Consider the following 20,309-nt stretch of genomic DNA (forward strand, 5'->3'; position numbering starts at 1 on the left):
GCATCATTGTTTCTATATCTTGCTGCAATGCTGGTGGTACCTGAAGCAAAAAATATTTCTATTGTAAAGCTGTAGCATTTGATAAGCAAAAAGAAGTGTATGTACATGATATGGTTGCTAATCATCCACTTTTGTATGACAAAAAAATGTACTTAGAATTATATAATTTATTAAAAAATTATGAAACAAAAATATTTAATTAGAACAAAGCTTTGTGTGTATAGAAAGTTTCGGCACACATACTTTCCACTAGAACAGGGTTCTCCAAAGTATAGGGCACAACCCAGTCCTGGATTGTAAGCCCATGTTCAGTGAGTCACCACTTATTTATTATTAGTAGAAGTAATATTATCATAATAATAATAATAATAATAATAATAATAATAATAATAATAATAATAATAATAATAATAATAATAATAATAATAATAATAATAATAATAATAATAATAACAATAATAATAATAATAATAATAATAATAATAATAATAATAATAATAATAATAATAATAATAATAATAATTATTATTATTATTATTATTATTACTATTACTATTACTATTACTATTACTATTACTATTACTATTACTATTACTATTACTATTACTATTACTTTTACTATTACTATTACTATTACTATATATCTATACATCTATCTATATCTTATATTGCTCTTGAGTACATTAGAGGGAGTTACTCTAGATAATGTTTCCAGAAATAGAAACTTCCAAAGATTACAATTTCTGGCTATAACTTACTATATATTTCCCCTTCGTTTTGATTATTTTAATGTCTTATTACTAGTACAGGCAGTTAAGAAAAACATTCCCTGAAAATATAATATCAAACAAATGAGAATTATTAAAACACATAAGTTTACCTCTTTTATCCTTTTGTTGGTCCATAACACATTTTCTGCACCCTTTTACTCCCACAGTCTTTGCAAATATCAACATCAAAAGTAGTTCTAACCATAAGCCATTAATCCAATGCCACTGGGAATGGCATGTACATTGTACATACATGTCATGCCCACCATGAGTTTCCTTTTTTAATTGTTTATACACATAGATGGCTACATTTGTACTATGTCACCAATGACCCAATTACGAGTCCTGCCTGTCTCACCTGTTGACCCTTTTCCTTGATTTTCGAAAATATTTTACATTATCTTATATTGCTGTTATTAATGTCTATAACATTATAGTAATTATAATGTCTATAATAAAAATAACACCATCGATATTCATAGGATTAGAAGAAAAAATGCTTTATCCGCCAATTCAAGGAAAGGTAAAATCAGGTAAGGTCACAAGGTCTATTAATTGACTCCTTTGTGGCTAAGCACTGGCAGAAGAAGGAATAGAGTAAGTTATTGCCAGATATCGTAATCTTTGGAAGTTTCTATTTGTGGAAAATTTATCTGCATTAACTCACTCTAATGTACCAAAGATCAACATAAGATTATTTATATCAATGAATGACAGTACATATCTTACCATACTCTGAGGATACTTCCTGCTATACTTGTGAGTAAGGATGATCATATCAGAGAGAACATCTCCGCACATGCGCAACTCCAGGCGACCATCAAGATGCTGCCTCAAGTGAGTACATATAGTAACCAGTAACAGTCCTCGTCCCTCTGAAATCAATAAAAAAATAATTGGTTCATTGCAAATGCTTATGATGATGATGATGATAATGATAGTAATAAAATTCATAATGATAATGATAGTAATAAAATTCATAATGATAATGATAATGACTGATGGGTGATGATCATAACAATAACATGATGACGATGGCTGATGAAGATGAAGATGATGATGATTGATGATGATGATTGATGATGATTGATGATATGATGATGATGATGGTAACAAGTAGAACAATGATAAGAATGACAAGGAGGTGGAGGATAAGAAGGAAGTAGAGGAGGAAAAGATGTACTAACCGTCGTCTTCAAATATTTGAGAATTTACGGCATTCTTCATAGCCAGCAGTTTGGACCTGGTTAAATCCCGAGTGCTTTCAACAGGCGTGGCATTGAAGAGATTACTGAGATGGTTTGCAACTTCCCCAGGGCTAAGCACACGAGTGAGCTGATCGCATGCCCCCTGCAGATGCTCCAGTAATGTAACCTGCACAAAATGTAACAGTACATATTGTAAGTACGAGAAAATTGTTAAGAAAGAAATGGCTGTATAAACCTCAGTGCAAATAATTATATCTTGCTACTTAATAATGTTGTATATTACATAGATATGTGTGTGTGTGTGTGTGTGTGTGTGTGTGTGTGTGTGTGTGTGTGTGTGTGTGTGTGTGTGTGTGTGTGTGTGTGTGTGTGTGTGTGTGTGTGTGTACATGTGTGTGTGTGTGTGTGTGTGTGTGTGTGTGTGTGTGTGTGTGTGTGTGTGTGTGTGTGTGTGTGTGTGTGTGTGTGTGTGTGTACATGTGTGTGTGTGTGTGTGTACATGTGTGTGTGTGTGTGTGTGTGTGTGTGTGTGTGTGTGTGTGTGTGTGTGTGTGTGTGTGTGTGTGTGTGTGTGTGTGTGTGTGTGTGTGTGTGTGTGGTGTGTGGTGTGTGTGTGTGTGTGGTGTGTGTGTGTGTGTGTGGTGTGTGTGTGTGTGTGTATACATGTGTGTGTGTGTGTATACATGTGTATGTGTGTATGTGTATGTGTATGTGTATGTGTATGTGTATGTGTATGTGTATGTGTATGTGTATGTGTATGTGTGTGTGTGTGTGTGTGTATGTGTGTGTGTGTGTGTGTGTGTGTGTGTGTGTGTGTGTGTGTGTGTGTGTGTGTGTGTGTGTGTGTGCGTGTGCGTGTGCGTGTGCGTGTGCGTGTGCGTGTGCGTGTGCGTGTGCGTGTGCGTGTGCGTGTGCGTGTGCGTGTGCGTGTGTGTGTGTGAGTATGTATGTGAGTGTGTGTGTGAGTGTGTGTGTGAGTGTGTGTGAGTGTGTGAGCATACCTGAGAAGCTTGGATGTTGTCCAGATGCATATTGAGCATATGAGCAAAGGATTCAAATAAACTATCCACATCAACTCTAAAGGAATCTTCATTCTGTCCCCCTGTGGCTCTCGCAAACAGAAGCCGCGACTGGATGATGAATTTGAAGATATATTCCAGCGAACGAAAACATTTCATAATTGGGTCCTGCTTCTCGGTCTGAGGGCAGAGGTCCGACAGGTGCTTCACACAACTGATAAGGCCCCTGGAAACATAAGACATTTTTTTAATACAGAAAAACTGGTTGAATAACATAATTATCTAAGGATAATTTAACATCAATTTCTTTTCTCATGGCTTTCTATTCAGCATGTTTAATATGTGCCTTTTCTAGAATTACAGTATTTGCTTTTGTTCTACTTAAGATATAACCATCTTCCTTACAGCTTATGTGTCAATTTTCCCATATATGTAGCCAACAAAAGCCTCATTTCAGTCCAACCAGAAATACATATATATCTACTACATCTCTGTCCATCAATGTGTAAGTTTTACACTAGGTGAGTGTGTTCCTCAAACCAGGCCAATATATATTCATAAATCTAAATCAAATGTTAAATATGCATGGTGAGCAGTTACTTGCAGCAACAGCTGGATTTACATAAATTTCCAGTAAAATTACATTTGGAATCAAAATATTATTGCTTTTTCTTCTCATCATGATTGTAACCAATTAGCAATGGGTACACATGGTTTTCTTTTATCAACTTTGTTTACCTATGGACAGCTTCATTTTTAGCAGTATTATTATCATTCCTAAAATAATTATTAATAATACATTCTTAACATTCTTCTTCCCAAAATTTAAAGTGTTGTAAACAGATAAGATGAAGCAGGCCTAGAAAGTAAGACCCTGGTAACAAAGCACCTCTGAAGCCAACTCTGTGTAATCAAAATTAATAAGACAAAACTTCAGTGAATGTATACATCCATTTCCAGCATCAACAGATCAACAAAGACACTTTCAATTTTTTTTGTTAACTGTATATGAAATTCCTTGTTGATAGTTACATAAAATGTAAAATATCGAGGAGGATTATATTCACATTTTTGTTGTTGTACCTGACATACTGTATCTACATGTGTATATTCTAACAGAATAGAACCCCCGTTGAGCAAAGTATATAAGGTATCTTTGATCTACATCATCATATAATACTGAATAATTTTCACCATAAGATAATAACCAGTGTGATAAGACAGATGTTAAATACACAACATGACACTTACTTGTAAACAAGTGCAGCAGCAAAGTGGCCAGTGATGTAAGCATCCATTACTGGCTTAAAATGCTCAAACTTACTGTCTTCAAGAAGGCTAATTATAGAGACCTGGAAAAAATAATTGAAATTTATAAAAATACATAGGCATGCAACATAATATTTGCAATATACTGTGAGAAATATAAAATAATGCCATAATTTATATAACAAAGCCAGGGTGACAAAAACAAGACTATGTCCTCCAGGAAATCCACAGCAACTCACTAGGGCCTGGAAGACATGGCCAGAATGTTGTGTTGAGTTCCCATCATCTGTGGAAAACATAGCAAATAGAGCATCCAACACATCCTGTAGGAACTTGACCGTCTCTGCACCATCCACACGGGTAAGTCTTGAAAGTGTTTCTCCAATACCCTCAGGAGCTGATCTCCATCTCAGTAATGACAGGAGATCAACTGCAAAAAAAAAAAATTCTTGAAACCGCTGTGTGTGTGTGTGTGTGTGTGTGTGTGTGTGTGTGTGTGTGTGTGTGTGTGTGTGTGTGTGTGTGTGTGTGTGTGTGTGTGTGTGTGTGTAAATCATCTACTATAATTTCTAACATTCAAATGAACACTGATCAAAAGTATCACTACATTACCATGATGACAAAATATATTTCTAACTTATCACAGTATTTTTGCATAAATAATCAAGAGTGGCATACTTCTAAAGAAAGACTGACCATTTTGTGTGAGTTTGGTTGAGCATAGCAGAGTGTCAATGACCATTATTTCTTTGGGTGACCGCTGGAATGGTAGAGAGTAGATACAATCCACTGCCTCTTTAGCAAGGAAGGGCATGGAAAGGTACTCCAATGGATTGTTTAAACGCCCACGTTCATCGCATTTATAAACACACAGTTCATGGGATCCATCTCGCAATGTTGTTCCCCCTTCATCATCCATAAGACGGACAAATGAAAAGCCAAAGAGTTTCTTTTCATTTTTTTCACGAGCTGAAAATACATTAATCATAAACTTTAGCTCACAAACTTAGACGTCTAGTAACTTACTGCAACAGTTTTTTTTATAGTCATGGAACAAAAATATATATATTATGTAAATAATATTTTTTATAACCTTTTCAGTTATATTCAAGCATATTTTACACAAAAACAGACCCAACATATTTCACAGAGACAGATGATAAAATTACAACTGAAGATCAAGGACAAAACTTAAGACTTCAGAAGCTACATAACTCAAAACCTTATCAAATATTGAAGGGAGCTGAGCATGTAAACTAATATCATAAAAGGTAAAATGGATATGAATAAGCTTACTTGAGCAATGCCTGTATTCCAGTCTCAGGTGAGCGCCTGCAAACTGATCAATAGGGATGGCAACTTTTAGCCGTTCATTCCAACGGGGAGAATTGTTGTGATACATTATCATGGATGAAAACTCGGTGCTTCCATCATGTCCCATACCACTGTAAATACACTGTGAAAAAAATTTCAGTTAGTGAATTATTTACAATGTGCTCATTAGTTTCCTATCCAGTTTCCAGTGATAAATTACAAATACTTATTACAGTAGCTACATCTTACTGAGGGTACAAATTTCACAGAGTAAGCCTTGAAAACTTTGATTCTTTGTATAACCAACGTTCTTTCTGAATTTATTTCCCATGCTGAGGTCAGTACCCCAACCAGGTTTTTATCTGACCTTCTGTTTTCCCTAACCACAGCTATTGGAAAAATATAACCACAATGTAATGGCTAATCAAAAATAGCAAATAAATTGGAAAACCTTACCTCCAGAGCTTTTCCATCTGAGTCTAATGCCAGTACAGTAACTTCGATATTTTTACCAACAGTCTTGCCTCCCTTCTCAAAGTCTCCATTATTTAAGGTCACATACAAGTCATTTCTGTAAAATTAAGGAGTAAGTCATCAATTCACAATAATATATATACAAGTATTGTTTTCATTTCTATCACTATAAAAAAAAAATTACACAAAGAAAAAAATCCACATGGTTATTTACCTTACATCTCCAGGCATAATGACATCAGAAAAGCCAAGTTTCTTAGTAACACACACATTTTTGAGCAGCAGGGGATTTTCCTTGGTGGCTTGTTCTAACTCACCATGCACCACCTTCACACTCACAACCAAACCTGCAAAGAAACACCCTATGTGAGTTACCTCACATTTGGACTGTATTTCTGTTGATGCATAAAACTTGACTTATTGGATACAGGTGATCAGATATTCATGTCATGAAAAAATCTGGCTGTGACCCCTAGTAAACAGAATGACACATCATGAGATGTTGTTGCCGAGTGATAGCTAACGGGAAGCTCTCGCAAATAGCGCATAAAGTTCTTGGAGGATGATCTGACTCAGTAGGCATTTATGAAGGAGTTCTTCCATTATTTCCACTAGTAAACAAGTGTGGATTGTACCATCCATGAGCCATGCCTGAAAAAGTACCAGCTCCAGGGACAATATTTCCCTGCTCAGGATTCCTGCCTGTCATGACTATTGGTACAGGATTTGTTACAGAAATTTGAATACAAAAAAAGAAAAAAGAAACCACAACATATTATTAGTTATTGTTATTGTTATTGCACATAGTTGTAGACTACCTGGGGAGGTAATGTAAACAGACTCAGATCTTAGAAAATGACAAAAAGCAAAAAATGTATATGCAGAGATAATAACAGCGCAAAGAGGAGGCAAGGAGTCCCGATACTGCACATAAGTGTACATAAGGGCTGGGCCTACAAGATGCACACCCTGGGGAGGCACCACTCACATAAGCCTAGTCCTAGATTTTGGTTCACATGCAAGCAGTAAAGCACCTGTATCCAATAGATTAACATCATCATTGCTAGCATTATTATCATTATTATGACATTATCAACAATGAAAACTTTAAAAAAATCCTTAAAGAAACCAAAGGAATGGAGTAAATTTGATTGAGTACCCATACTGCCATGTACATGTAAACAAATTTTATAATTGAAATCATAGTCGACAGGGCATTTTAACAAGGAAAATTTTATTGTACTAAAGTCTAAATTTTAGTCTAATCAATTAATAAATAAAATACAAATAATATGATATACAGACCATAACTGGCATTGTTAGACAGGATAGAATATTTGTTTGACTGCTTCTTAAGAACCAATTCATGAAGCTGCCAAAAGTCTTTTTCATCAGAAGTAAACAGTTTTCCTGTTAGCTCAACCTGTAAAAGAAACCTCAATGAACATATACTATTTCAGAAAAAAAAAAAAAACACAATTGCAAATATGCACAAAAGAATAAGCATGTCATCGACAGAACCTATGCCCACTGACTCACCTCTCCCTCACTGCCTTGGAGAACAGACTGTGATAATCTGAACAGAGCAACACCATGAGGTCTGCGATAACAGTGGGATGAGGTTTTCTTCACTGACTCTGAGAACAGCATCCTTCCAACTCTAACAACATGTGCAACAATATACAAGTCTGATGCTAGGTCTCCACTCCCAAGGTCCTGGGGAAGGGCACTGACATGAGTGACTGAGGAACTGTAGCTCTTGTCTTAATTATACTTATTACAATTTATGATAACTATTTCCCAGAGTACTTCAAGTCTTTCCTGAATTAATTCCTTAAACTAAAAGTATTCATTAGGTCTGTAAATCAGCTTTCATTTTCCTTAATAATATAATATATCAGACACTTGGATAAATCAGAGCAAAAGCTACATAGTAGTTACTGATTCCTACTTACTGTAAATATTGTGCAGTTACTATGGATTTTTTCAATATAATTTGAAAATCCTTCTTTTGATAATTTGACTAGAAATCTTTCACTGGAAAGGAAAGAAAAAATAGAATACATTAATACATCATTTACATAAACATTATAAAACATTTCACATATTCAGTGGCATACAAGATAAGCATAATACAAGTCGCTAAGATTTTACAAGAGCATAATAATCAGATTATGAACTCACCTTATAATCTTTCCTCTCTGTGCATCATACAAGGAGAAGAAAACTTCAGCATCTTCTCCCAAATAGTACGAGAAATCTCTCATACAGAAGAACAAGTGATGACTCAAGATTTTCCTCCTCTCCTTCCTCTTCCCAAGTGTCCCAAGGCCCTGGATAAAAGTATCAAGTTAATCAGAAAATATTATGTGCTTCTGTCATTTGAATCTGGGTTTGGATTATTTTTCTATGCATATTTTAAAAACTGTGCTTTCCTAGTACAATATTCCAAACTGTATTTCCTATAAAACAGCTATGCAAATAAATCAATTTGGTTTACATATAGATGGCTCCACAAGCACTTAGTCACCATGGAGTCAATTAGTAGGCTCTATGTGACTCAAATTTTGAATTTTGGGTCTTGTTTTTTCTAATGATAATAATAGTGATACTATTATTATCATTCTTAGCATTGTGATTTTCATAATGTTATTAACAATACTATTGGCAATAAAAAATGCATAAGAATTTACAAAAATCAGGTAATTGACTAGTAACTGACTCCTTGGCTATGAAGCACTTATGAAGTCATCAATATGTAAACACAATCAACACATCAAAATAAGAGAGGACATGGCATGTGTCATGCCATCCCGGTGTCAATGGGTTAATATAACCTGAAATACAATATTACAGGCATTGGCAACATGCTCAAATTAAGCAGCACAAAGTGAGGAGAAAGACTTGGTATTATAAAGTGAGATCACAACTGCTTGTTGAAAATTCCTAACACTCATATATGTTAGTTAGCTATGTATGCTAATTCTTATAATAATTTTCAAAGTTCCTCTTGCAAATTCATGGTACAATATATAAAATATACCTATACTTGTGTTGAGATTAAACAATTCAGAATTGAATATTGATTAGAAAGAGAGAGAGATTTTAGTCACAAAAGGATATCCAAATATCCAAAAGATTTTTACCTTGTTTCTATATTTCTATATCTTTGGCTTACCTGAGTGTGAGTTTGTGAAGCTTCAGCACTTTGTACATGCTGTTCAGGAGGAGAGAGAAGGATGAATACTTTTTTATAGACCAAACTACATCTTTCAAGGAAACATATTTTTTAATAATCATTTTAGCATAACAATGTCTTGTATCATATCACATACCACATTTATAAATTTTATCTTTTCAGCCTTGCTAATGCAGAATAAACAATTAGGGCTGCAACTTGCATCTCATCAGAATATCAAAAATACAAGGCCCATGTATTCTCAATAGTTTTCATGCATTTAAAGAGGGAAATAAATCAATTATATATAAATTTATATCTTCTAAAACTATCTTGCACAGGTTCAAAATGTATGTATCACAAGGAAGCCTTTCAAGAATTATATAATGAACTCAATCCAACTACAGATTTTGAGAAACCTTTACTCACCACCTGATGAAGCTCTACCACACTAACACAATCGGGATCCACCATTTCCCCATCGACTCGGGGCACAAGGTCGAGTCCCAGCTTCCTGTAGGTCATGATAATCATTCCATAAAAAATCATAACTTGGTAAAATTCATTCCCTAAGCCATGATGTCGTACAGATACTTCAAATCTGGTTTATTTTTATTTTTATAAGTAATATGAGACATGTTAATCCTTTTTTATCAATAAAACAAAATCTAACATATTGTACTGAGCAAAGATATCTTCAAAATGCAAGAAAATGCAATTACAGATATTATGCAACAAATAAATGATCACTCCTGCTTTTCCATGGAGTAAACCTCAATACTAAATAATAAGTGAAGGTTCTTGCCTGTTCCCCCAGTCTATTTTCCGTGTTATTTTTAATTTGAGTTGCGCTATTTGGTCTGAGGTAAGCGTTCCAGTGATCAGCTGTTTCCTCCAGTCCGCCACATCCATCATGGCTTTCCGGACAGCATCCCATAGTTCTTGGTCTCCATTTGGTGTCCCAAGCTCCTGAAATACAATAACAAATAAATATATCTGTGAGGTCTGCTCCCTTCCACATACAACTTTGACAACATCATCAGATTAATAGGAAATGAGACAAATTAGGTACCACAGCACCTGGAGTGCTATGTTCTTTATCAAGCAGTGCTGTGAAATAAAATAAAATGATGCAGTAAGATATTCTCTTTTTTGTGGAAGGTTTATGCTTGCCATATATGCAAGTACCCTGTTTACTTTGTTCCAAGCAGCAGATATTTGTGAAACAGGTGAAGATGCACTCTGATGCAAAGATAAATTAATGTGGGACGGGGTAGGAATCAAGACAGAGGTGCCCAAGTACAACTTTAGTTTGGGGTACCAATACAGAAAAAAGTTTGGGAAACACTGTATTCAAATAAAATCAATTCTGATCACTTACCACGTAGAGTTTCTTCCATATTTGCCCCCATTCTCTCAGCACGGATGCCGCCTCTTGAACGACAGGATCTTCCACAGGTGTTACCGTTTCATAAATCCTAGAAAGAAAACGTAGAAAAATAAGAAAGGTAACCTAAAAGGACTTCAAAATATTTGAAATGTTACAAAATATTCCATAGGTTATTCAAATCTTTTTTGATTATTACATAAATAAAACAGGTAATCTCCACAAACCCTTCATTGTCAATCTTGAATGGCTTGAGATGGATAAACTGCGCAGGAAATATGCCTTTGACATTTCTGTTTCTTGAGTTGAAGCCTCTGTACCAGCCTGCAACATCAACAGCCCCTTATATTGATTAATGCACAAAAGTCTTATATTCTAGCATCTATATACTAAAACTTACAGAGGAACAAACGGGGACTAAACATTAAACTGGAAAGACAGGGTAAGTGTACAGTGCTACTAGGTTTTCAGATATAGATCAAAGGTGGGATGTGTTGGGTAACAGTTGAATACAGGAATTATACTTCATAGAGGAATACTTGAAAAAAAAAAAATTAATATTTAGAAAAAAATCATATTACGTACATTTTGTTTTAACCCATTCGCCCAATTTGGCATCTAATCAACAGCTAACCTGTCAGAGTCTGGCTCCTCCTCTGAGGATAACACTGGGGATGAGGTAATCCCCAGTGGTGACTCTGACTTTGACAAAGACTTAGAGGCACAAAGCAATTTTTTTCATACACATTACTGCTATACTCAGATAGCAATGGTGACCATTGTACCTACATAAACTAATTCATTCTACTTGCTTGCTCAGTCTCAGACTGTTGTGGGCTTCAATTGGTCAAGAAATCCTTCACTATGCCCTGGGAGAGGTTTGAACAAATCTCTTGTAATCTCCATTTCATTGAGGTGAACCATAACAAGGAGGACACATTACAGAAGCTGAGGCGGATTTTAGACATATTCGAGGGCCGGTTCAGGCCGGTGTTCGTCCCCGACCAGTCTATTTCCATAAATGAGCCCCTATGGAAATTCAGGGACCCCCTCAGTTACAGGACCTATAACCCCAGCAAACGGGCCAGATTTGGTGTGAAAGTGAACAAGCTTTCCACCAGTGACAGCCCGTCTGCAGGTTACAATAACGTGCTCCACATTTGAATGTGGCAAAGATAAAGGGTCCATACCAGCGTCTCAGACGGCAGTGGTGGATCTAATGGTGGTGGACAGGTTCTTTTGGAAAGGCTACATGGTGTACAAGGACATCTGGTACACCTTCCAAGTTTTAATCCATTTCCTGCAGTCCAAGAAGATGGGTGCTATGGGTACAGTCCACCTCAATCATCACCACATGCCACACTATTTCCAGGCCCGGAAGCAGGGGGATGTGGACTCCTGGAGCTCTCCAATGAGCATGTTGACATTGTTGTGGATGGACTCCAAACAGGTCAACATGGTAAGCACAGTCCACACGTCAGCCATGTCTGAGATAAATTGCTGAGGAGGTCCATGGGTGTCAAAGCCTAACTGTATCATTGCCTACAATGATGGCATGAAGGGCATTGACTTGGGAGACCAGCTGGCAATATCATACTCTTCAGTTCGCAAGACACTGAAGTGATAATGAGGTGGTACATGGCTGTTCACCTAGGAATGGTGAACAGTCATGCCATTTACAAGTTTTTTGGCCACCAAATGGAGCAGGTTGACTTCCAGCTGGACCTGGCAATGGCCATTATCAATCACTTCCTCACAGACATCAAGCCTTACAGAATGAGAGGGTATCCATCGACTCTACCTTCCCTTTCCAGATTCCAGGGCAGGACATGCCATGTGATGAGGGAAACTCCTGGAAGGAGGTACAGGAGGTGTTTCTTGCGCTATAGGGCAGGGAGGAGGAAGATGACCCAGACCCTAAGTGATGAGTGCCAAGTGTCCCTCTGCACATACAGATGTTTTGAGAGATATCACTCTCAAAGAGATTCAGGTATATAAAACAATATATACATAAATGGTGACGGGTATTATTTTTTCTCTTGTCCTTCATTTTGTAATTGAAAAAAGGCAACTAAGTCCACAATCTGACCTCTCATATAAAAAAACAAGGCTACTTTTAAAATTTATAAAGGTACTAAATTCACTTTTTTCTCTTCTCTCTTCCAAGTGTCATATGGAAGAGAAAAGCACCAAACTTACAGTTTGACATTTCATATAAACACAAAACTATTTTTGAGCTTTAAAAAGAAGCTGCATTCATTTCCGTTTTTCTTCTTTTTCCACACTGTATGAAAGAAAAAAATTAGTCTCTCACATCAACAAAACTATCACACAACTAGTTCTGAGCATCAAAATGATGTTTAGCTTGTTCCTGTGATTCATATCATGCTTTATCAATTCAGATTCAGTTCTCCTAGCACATCAGAGTTCTTTTTCCAGGTCACAGACATCTAAATTTGAAGCCTCAAGACTTAGCTATCCAAACATTACCTGCTGAAGTCCATGCAACAATGCAACAAATAAAAATCTAAAATTTTAACTAAACTTACCAGCGCATTCTTCTAATATCTGCACAGTATCTCCCACATCAAGTCTCAAAGCCTGTTGAAGGTTTTCATGTTCGAAGTTGTAGATAACTGAAAAATAGATATGCCATCATAAGAATTTGTGAAAATGTCAATAAGTTGCAGATATATTCCAACTACAATTTTTTTTTTCTTATATCTAGATTTTTCTAAAACATCATCATCATCATCATCATCATCATCATCATCATCATCATCATCATCATCATCATCATCATCATCATCATCATCATCATCATCATCATCATCATTATTATTATCACTACTATACTACTACTACCATTACCATTACCATTACCATTACTACTATTATTATTATTATTATTATTATTATTATTATTATTATTATTATTATTATTATTACTATTATTATTATTATTACTATTACTATTAGTATTACTATTACTATTACTATTACTATTACTATTATTATTATTATTACTATTATTACTATTATTACTATTATTACTATTACTATTACTATTACTATTACTATTACTATTACTATTACTATTACTATTACTATTATTATTACTATTATTATTACTATTATTATTACTATTATTATTACTATTATTATTACAATTATTATTACAATTATTATTACAATTATTATTATTATTATTATTATTATTATTATTATTATTATTATTATTATTATCATTATTATCATTATCATTATTATCATTATTATTATCATTATTATTATTATTATTATCATTATTATCATTATTATTATTATTATTATTAATATTATTATTATTATTATTATTATTATCATTATTATTATTATTATTATTATTATTATTATTATTATTATTATTATTATTATTATCATTATAATTATTATAATTATTATAATTATTATAATTATTATAATTATTATAATTATTATAATTATTATTATTATTATTATTATTATTATTATTATTATCACTATTATTATTATTATTATTATTATTATCATTATATTATCATTATCATTATTATCATTATCATTATTATTATTATTATTATTATTATTATTATTATTATTATTATTATTATTATTATTATTATTATTATTATTATTATTATTACTATCATTATTATCATTATCAAATTATTATTATTATCATCCCTTTGAGATGCAAGCTTTTGTCTGAATAAACTTATTAAATCGAAATAAAAAATATTCCCTCCTTCTCCTGCCCCCCCTCCCCCCCCTGTTTTCTTTTCCTCTTTTATATGCCTCCATTTTCCCTTTGTTTCCCCTTCCCCGTCTCCCTTTTCTTTCAATTAATTATATATTTAGAATATAGGATTTTCATCAAGTCATAATACATTATGATAATGATAAAGATAAACATAATGGTAATAATAATAATTATTTTTATAACAATAACAACAACAATAACAATAACAATAACAATAACAATAACAATAATAATAACAACAACAACAACAACAACAACAACAACAACAACAATAACAATAACAATAACAATAACAATAACAATAACAATAACAATAACAATAACAATAACAATAACAATAACAATAACAATAACAATAACAATAACAATAACAATAACAAAAACAAAAACAAAAACAAAAACAACAATAACAATAATAATAATAATAATAATAATAATAATAATAATAATAATAATAATAATAATAATTATAATCATAATTATCATTATAATTATAATTATAATTATAATTAAAATCATAATTATAATTATAATTATAACAATAATAATAATAATAATAATAATAATAATAATAATAATAATAATAATAATAATAAAGATAATCATAATAATATTAACAGCAATAACTAAGAATAATAATGATAATAATAATGATAATAATAATGAGAGGATTTTCATCAAGTAATAATACATAATGATAATGACAATGATAATAATAATGATAATGATAACAACAAAAATAATTATAACAATGACAATGACAATGACAATGACAATGACAATAACAATATTAACAATAATAATAATAATAATAATAATAATAATAATAATAATAATAATAATAATAATAATAATAATAATAATAATAACAACAGTAATAATAGTACCAGTAATGATAGTAACAGTAGTAGTAGTAAAAAAAAAAAAAAAATATATATATATATATATATATATATATATAAATAATAATAATAATAATAATAATAATAATAATAATAATAATAATAATAATAATAATAATAATAATAACAATAATAACAATAAATAACAATAACAATAACATCAACAATAACAATTCTAATAGCAACAGTAATAAATTCGTAATAACCATAACAATGACAATAATAAATACTATTAAAAATGACATCAACATCAACAACAACAACAACTACGATTATAATAATAACAATAATAATAATAATAGTAAAATAATAACAAAATAATTATAATGATAATAATAATAATCATAATAACGATAATGATGAAGAGGCAAAAATTAGAATTAGATAAAAGGAATAAAATTAGAGAATAATAGCCACAATAATCATGAAAATGATCATAATATTCATAAATACAAAAATCCTAATCAAGACCACATTTCAATCATAATAATAATACTTGTTATAAAAAGTAACAATAATATAAATAATGATAATGATAGTAACAGTAACAGTAACAGTAATAGTAATAATAATTATATTAATATAACATCAATATTAATAATAATAATAATAATAATAATAATAATAATAATAATAATAATAATAATAATAATAATAATAATAATAATAATAATAACAATAATAATAATAATAATAATAATAATAATAATGATAATAATGATCATGATCATGATCATGATCATGACAATGACAATGACAATGACAATGACAATGACAGTGATAGTGATAGTGATAACGATAACGATAATTATCATCATCATCATTATCAGTATTATAATACTAGTAATTAAATAATAATAATAACGATAACAAAAATAACAATAACAATAGTAACAATAATAATAGCAATAATAAGAACAATAATAATAATAACGACTGGGAGAATAACAATAACAAAAACAAAAACAAAAACAAAAACAAAAACAATGACAATGACAATGACAATGATAATGATAATGATAATGATGATATTGATGATGACAATAATATCAATGATAATAAAAAAAGGAAAACTAATAATAATAATAAAATAATATTTCAATAACAATAATATTAATATAAATGATAATAATAATAATAATAATAATAATAATAATAATAATAATAATAATAATAATAATAATAATAATAATAATAATAATAATAATAATTATTATTATAATTATAATAATAACAATAATATTAATATAAATAATAATAATAATAATAATAATAATAATAATAATAATAATAATAATAATAATAATAATGATGCTGATGATGACAATAATGATAATAATTTTAATAACAATAACAATAACAATAATAATAATAATAATAATAATAATAATAATAATAATAATAATAATAATAATAATAATGATAACAATAATAATAATAACAGTATTAACAATAATAATGTTAATAATAAAAATATTAATAATAACAATAATGACCATCATCATCATGATCATCATCACTATCACTATAGTTACCACTAATACTAACACTATCATTATCATGAGCATCAGTAGTAGTAGTAGTAACAATAATAATGATAATGATGATGATGATGATGATGATGATGATGATGATGATGATGATGATGATGATGATGATGATGATGATGATGATGATGATGATGATGATGATGATGATAATAGTGATAATAATAGTGATAATAATAATGATAATAACAATAATAATAATAATAATAATAATAATAATAATTATAATAATAATAATAATAATAATAATAATAACAATAATAATAATAATATTAATAATAACAATTATAATAATAATAAAACAATAATAACAATAACCATAACAATGATATTGTTATTGTTATTGTTATTTATTGTTATTATTAATAATAATAATAATAATAATAATAACAATAAATAACAATAACAATAAATAACAATAACAATAACAATATCATTGTTATTATCATTGCTATCATCATCATCATTATTGTTATGGTTCTTGTTATTATTGTTTTATTATTATTATAATTGTTATTATTTATATTATTATTATTATTATTATTATTATTATTATTATTATTATTATTATTATTATTGTTATTGTTATTGTTATTGTTATTGTTATTGTTATTGTTACTGTTATTATTATTATTATTAGTAGTAGTAGTAGTAGTAGTAGTATATATATCAATGATAATTATAATGATAATAATTATCCTTATTATTACTATTACTATTACTATTACTATTACTATTACTATTACTATTATTAAAATTATTATAATAAAAACAATAAAAATAATAATAAAAATAATAATAATAATAATAATAATAATAATAATAATAATAATAATAATAATAATAATAATAATAATAATAATAATAATAATAATAATAATAATAATAATAATAATAATAATAATAATAATAATAATAATAATAATAACAATAACAATAACAATAACAATAACAATAACAATAACAATAACAATAACAACAACAATAACAAATAACAATAATAATAATGATAAATTATTATTTTCATCATTATTATCATTATTATCATTATCATTATTATTGTTATTATTATTATTATTATAATATATCATTAATGACATTATTATATTTATTAATATTACAACAATAATAATAACAATAATAATAATAGTCCTGATGAAAACAAAATTTTACGCCTCCCGAAACCAGCTGCACCACGCCAGTTCTCATAAGGTCATCCAAGGCACTCAGGGCCAGTTTGCACTTGCCGCAATGAAATAATCAGAAAACAGGAAACTCTACGTACTGCAATTATTGTGATTCTACTTGAGGTTTAAGGGCTTTGTATTGCATATCAAATAGTATAAATATCACGATTATTGTTACAGATGCACCCTAACCTTGAAATTACCGACGGCGCTTTGTGAATGCTTTATTAGAGATAATTCTCAAGCTTACTAAAACTAGGTAATAGTGTGGGAGTGTGTTTGATTTTTGTATGTTTGTTTTTTGTGAGAACAGTATACCATACTCGGTCTAATCTCAGAAAAAGGAAAATTTGGCAATTCACCCCAGACTCTCAAGTATTCCAGTTCATAATTCTCTCTTGAGAAAAAATAATAAACTGTATTAAAGTCAGCAAATTTCAACAAAGATATTGAGAAATAATGTTTAAGAATTTTAAAAATGCAAACCATAGGTATAAAAGAAAAGATAATTATAGAGCTGAATACGCCAGAGTCTGGGTGTTGTTATTTTTTTCCTTTCCTGAGATTGGACAAACTTGTCGTTCGGTCGACCTAACTGTTATTTCACTTTATTGCGAAAGTGTTTTCAAATTGTGACACTACAAATTATAAGAAAGATTCGAATACCCTTGCATAAGAAAATGAACTTGTGCAAAAAAGAGTGTATAGTAATAACAATTCTTGACAATATCTTTACATTCCAAATTTTAAAATTCTAAAGCCAAATTAAAATTAAAATCTCCAGAATTCAATCCAAAGCAAGCAATTGAAAGCAACACAAGACAGAGGCAACTGTTGCATCACAGAAAGTTAATCCGTGTTTGTGCAACAGATACATTTTGCAAATTATTGGAATGACAAGCATAGGATCAATAAAATAAATACACTTAAATTCCAATCAATTTCAGAAAGAGTTTATTCGCCTCAGACAGACCAGGGAGACACACGGCAGCCACCCAAAGGCAAAATTACCCCAAACCTGAATCTGTCCCAGCAACAGTTAAAAAACAAATGGTATTCTGACAGAGTGGAGGATGCTGACATTTGAGAAATGAACCCAACCCTCCCAGTGAATGTGCCATCACAACAACGCCCAGCCAAAAGTGCCCAAGTGCCCTCCCCAGGACCAGCAACTGCAACAAGGAAGAGAGAATCACCACTGGGAGCCACAAAAGCCTTCTCCCTGTGTCCTTCCTGCCTCGCATCTGCCCCACTGTTCATTAAGGCCAAAACTAATTACAACAGCCTCCCTATTTCCCTCTTCTGCATGACCACGAGCCCCCAGCGGGAGCGAGGGCGCCCCCAGACACCTGCCAAGAGGGCCTGGCGCCCCTGTGGCAGGACGCCCGTCAAGGCATGAAAATGGAGCTGCAGCCTCGTCCCCGCCGCGTCCTCCGCCCTTTCTACTCACCTACGCCGAATTTCTGGTTCTTGGTTGGCTTCCACATGTTCAGGGTGCCATGAGAACGACAGCGATCTCAAACACTACCATGGGTATCGGGAAGCATGGATACGACGGGTCATCGTGATAACCCCACCAGGCTACACATATTGACTATTTACTTTGAAGGTTCCTCGGGCGGACGCGAGGGCGGCGGCGGCGGCGGCGGGGGGCGGGCCCTCGCCGCGCGCCCGCTTCGAATCCCCGCGCGCCTCCCGCAGGGGAACAGCCTCGTCCCCGGGCCTCAGGGGCCTCCCTGCTGGCCCTTAAAGGGGGCAGCTGACGACGAAGATGCCAGGGGACGTCCCGGCGAAGTGTCACCTCTGGAGAGGGATCGGCTCCCTGGCCCGGGCGCCTACTGCGAACCCCCACTCGTCTCCCGCGGGGGAAAGAGGCTTTCTTTGGGGCTCGACGACTCTCCTGGTGGGCTTTAAAGGGGGGAAGGATTGGCAAAGATATCAGGGGTTGTCTGGTAAAGTGCCACGCTTAAAAGGGCACCGGGAGAAGGCCTCTGAAAACAACAAAGGCGTGGATGACAAGCACTATTGAAGTCTGCGTAGGTGTAGGAAACGTTATTGTTAAAATGTTTCTTGATTGTCTTATCCCACGGTCTAAATGCCATTTATTCCATGTGTAGTGTAAGGGCATAAAGAAGGTCCAGGTTGATTAGGGTTTCAGGGAAAATGCTTGAAGTCCATTGGTTCCCGGGGTGTAGAATGAAGTACACTGCATCTATAGTTTATAATAACATTTTTATTTGCTTATCCTTGATTATATTTTCCAGACACAGTTA

The 20,309-nt window shown here is 32.0% G+C and overlaps 1 protein-coding gene across 6 annotated transcripts in view; it reads right to left on the reverse strand.

Moving 5' to 3' along the window:
• LOC125037805 (dedicator of cytokinesis protein 3-like) overlaps positions 1-19,670 on the reverse strand; it is a 52,681-nt gene extending 33,011 nt beyond the window's left edge. For 3 of the 6 annotated variants that reach the window (XM_047631026.1, XM_047631027.1, XM_047631025.1), the window contains exons 1-21: positions 19,233-19,473; positions 13,169-13,255; positions 10,847-10,943; positions 10,614-10,710; positions 10,038-10,201; positions 9,662-9,746; positions 9,233-9,271; positions 8,239-8,387; positions 8,010-8,091; positions 7,594-7,770; positions 7,360-7,477; positions 6,269-6,401; positions 6,037-6,151; positions 5,563-5,722; positions 4,963-5,235; positions 4,506-4,696; positions 4,249-4,349; positions 2,980-3,223; positions 1,958-2,144; positions 1,500-1,645; positions 1-40 (exon numbers count right to left, since the gene is read on the reverse strand). The exon at positions 1-40 is cut by the window's left edge and continues 62 nt beyond it. In XM_047631026.1, the coding sequence (XP_047486982.1) occupies positions 1-40; positions 1,500-1,645; positions 1,958-2,144; positions 2,980-3,223; positions 4,249-4,349; positions 4,506-4,696; positions 4,963-5,235; positions 5,563-5,722; positions 6,037-6,151; positions 6,269-6,401; positions 7,360-7,477; positions 7,594-7,770; positions 8,010-8,091; positions 8,239-8,387; positions 9,233-9,271; positions 9,662-9,746; positions 10,038-10,201; positions 10,614-10,710; positions 10,847-10,943; positions 13,169-13,255; positions 19,233-19,296 (2,749 nt within the window). In that variant the 5' untranslated portion in view covers positions 19,297-19,473. The other 3 variants (XM_047631030.1, XM_047631028.1, XM_047631029.1) reach the window with 2 other exon arrangements.
• Between the last annotated feature and the right edge of the window lie 639 nt (positions 19,671-20,309).

Source organism: Penaeus chinensis, chromosome 24 (genome assembly GCF_019202785.1).
Source record: "Penaeus chinensis breed Huanghai No. 1 chromosome 24, ASM1920278v2, whole genome shotgun sequence".
Lineage (NCBI taxonomy): Eukaryota > Metazoa > Arthropoda > Malacostraca > Decapoda > Penaeidae > Penaeus > Penaeus chinensis.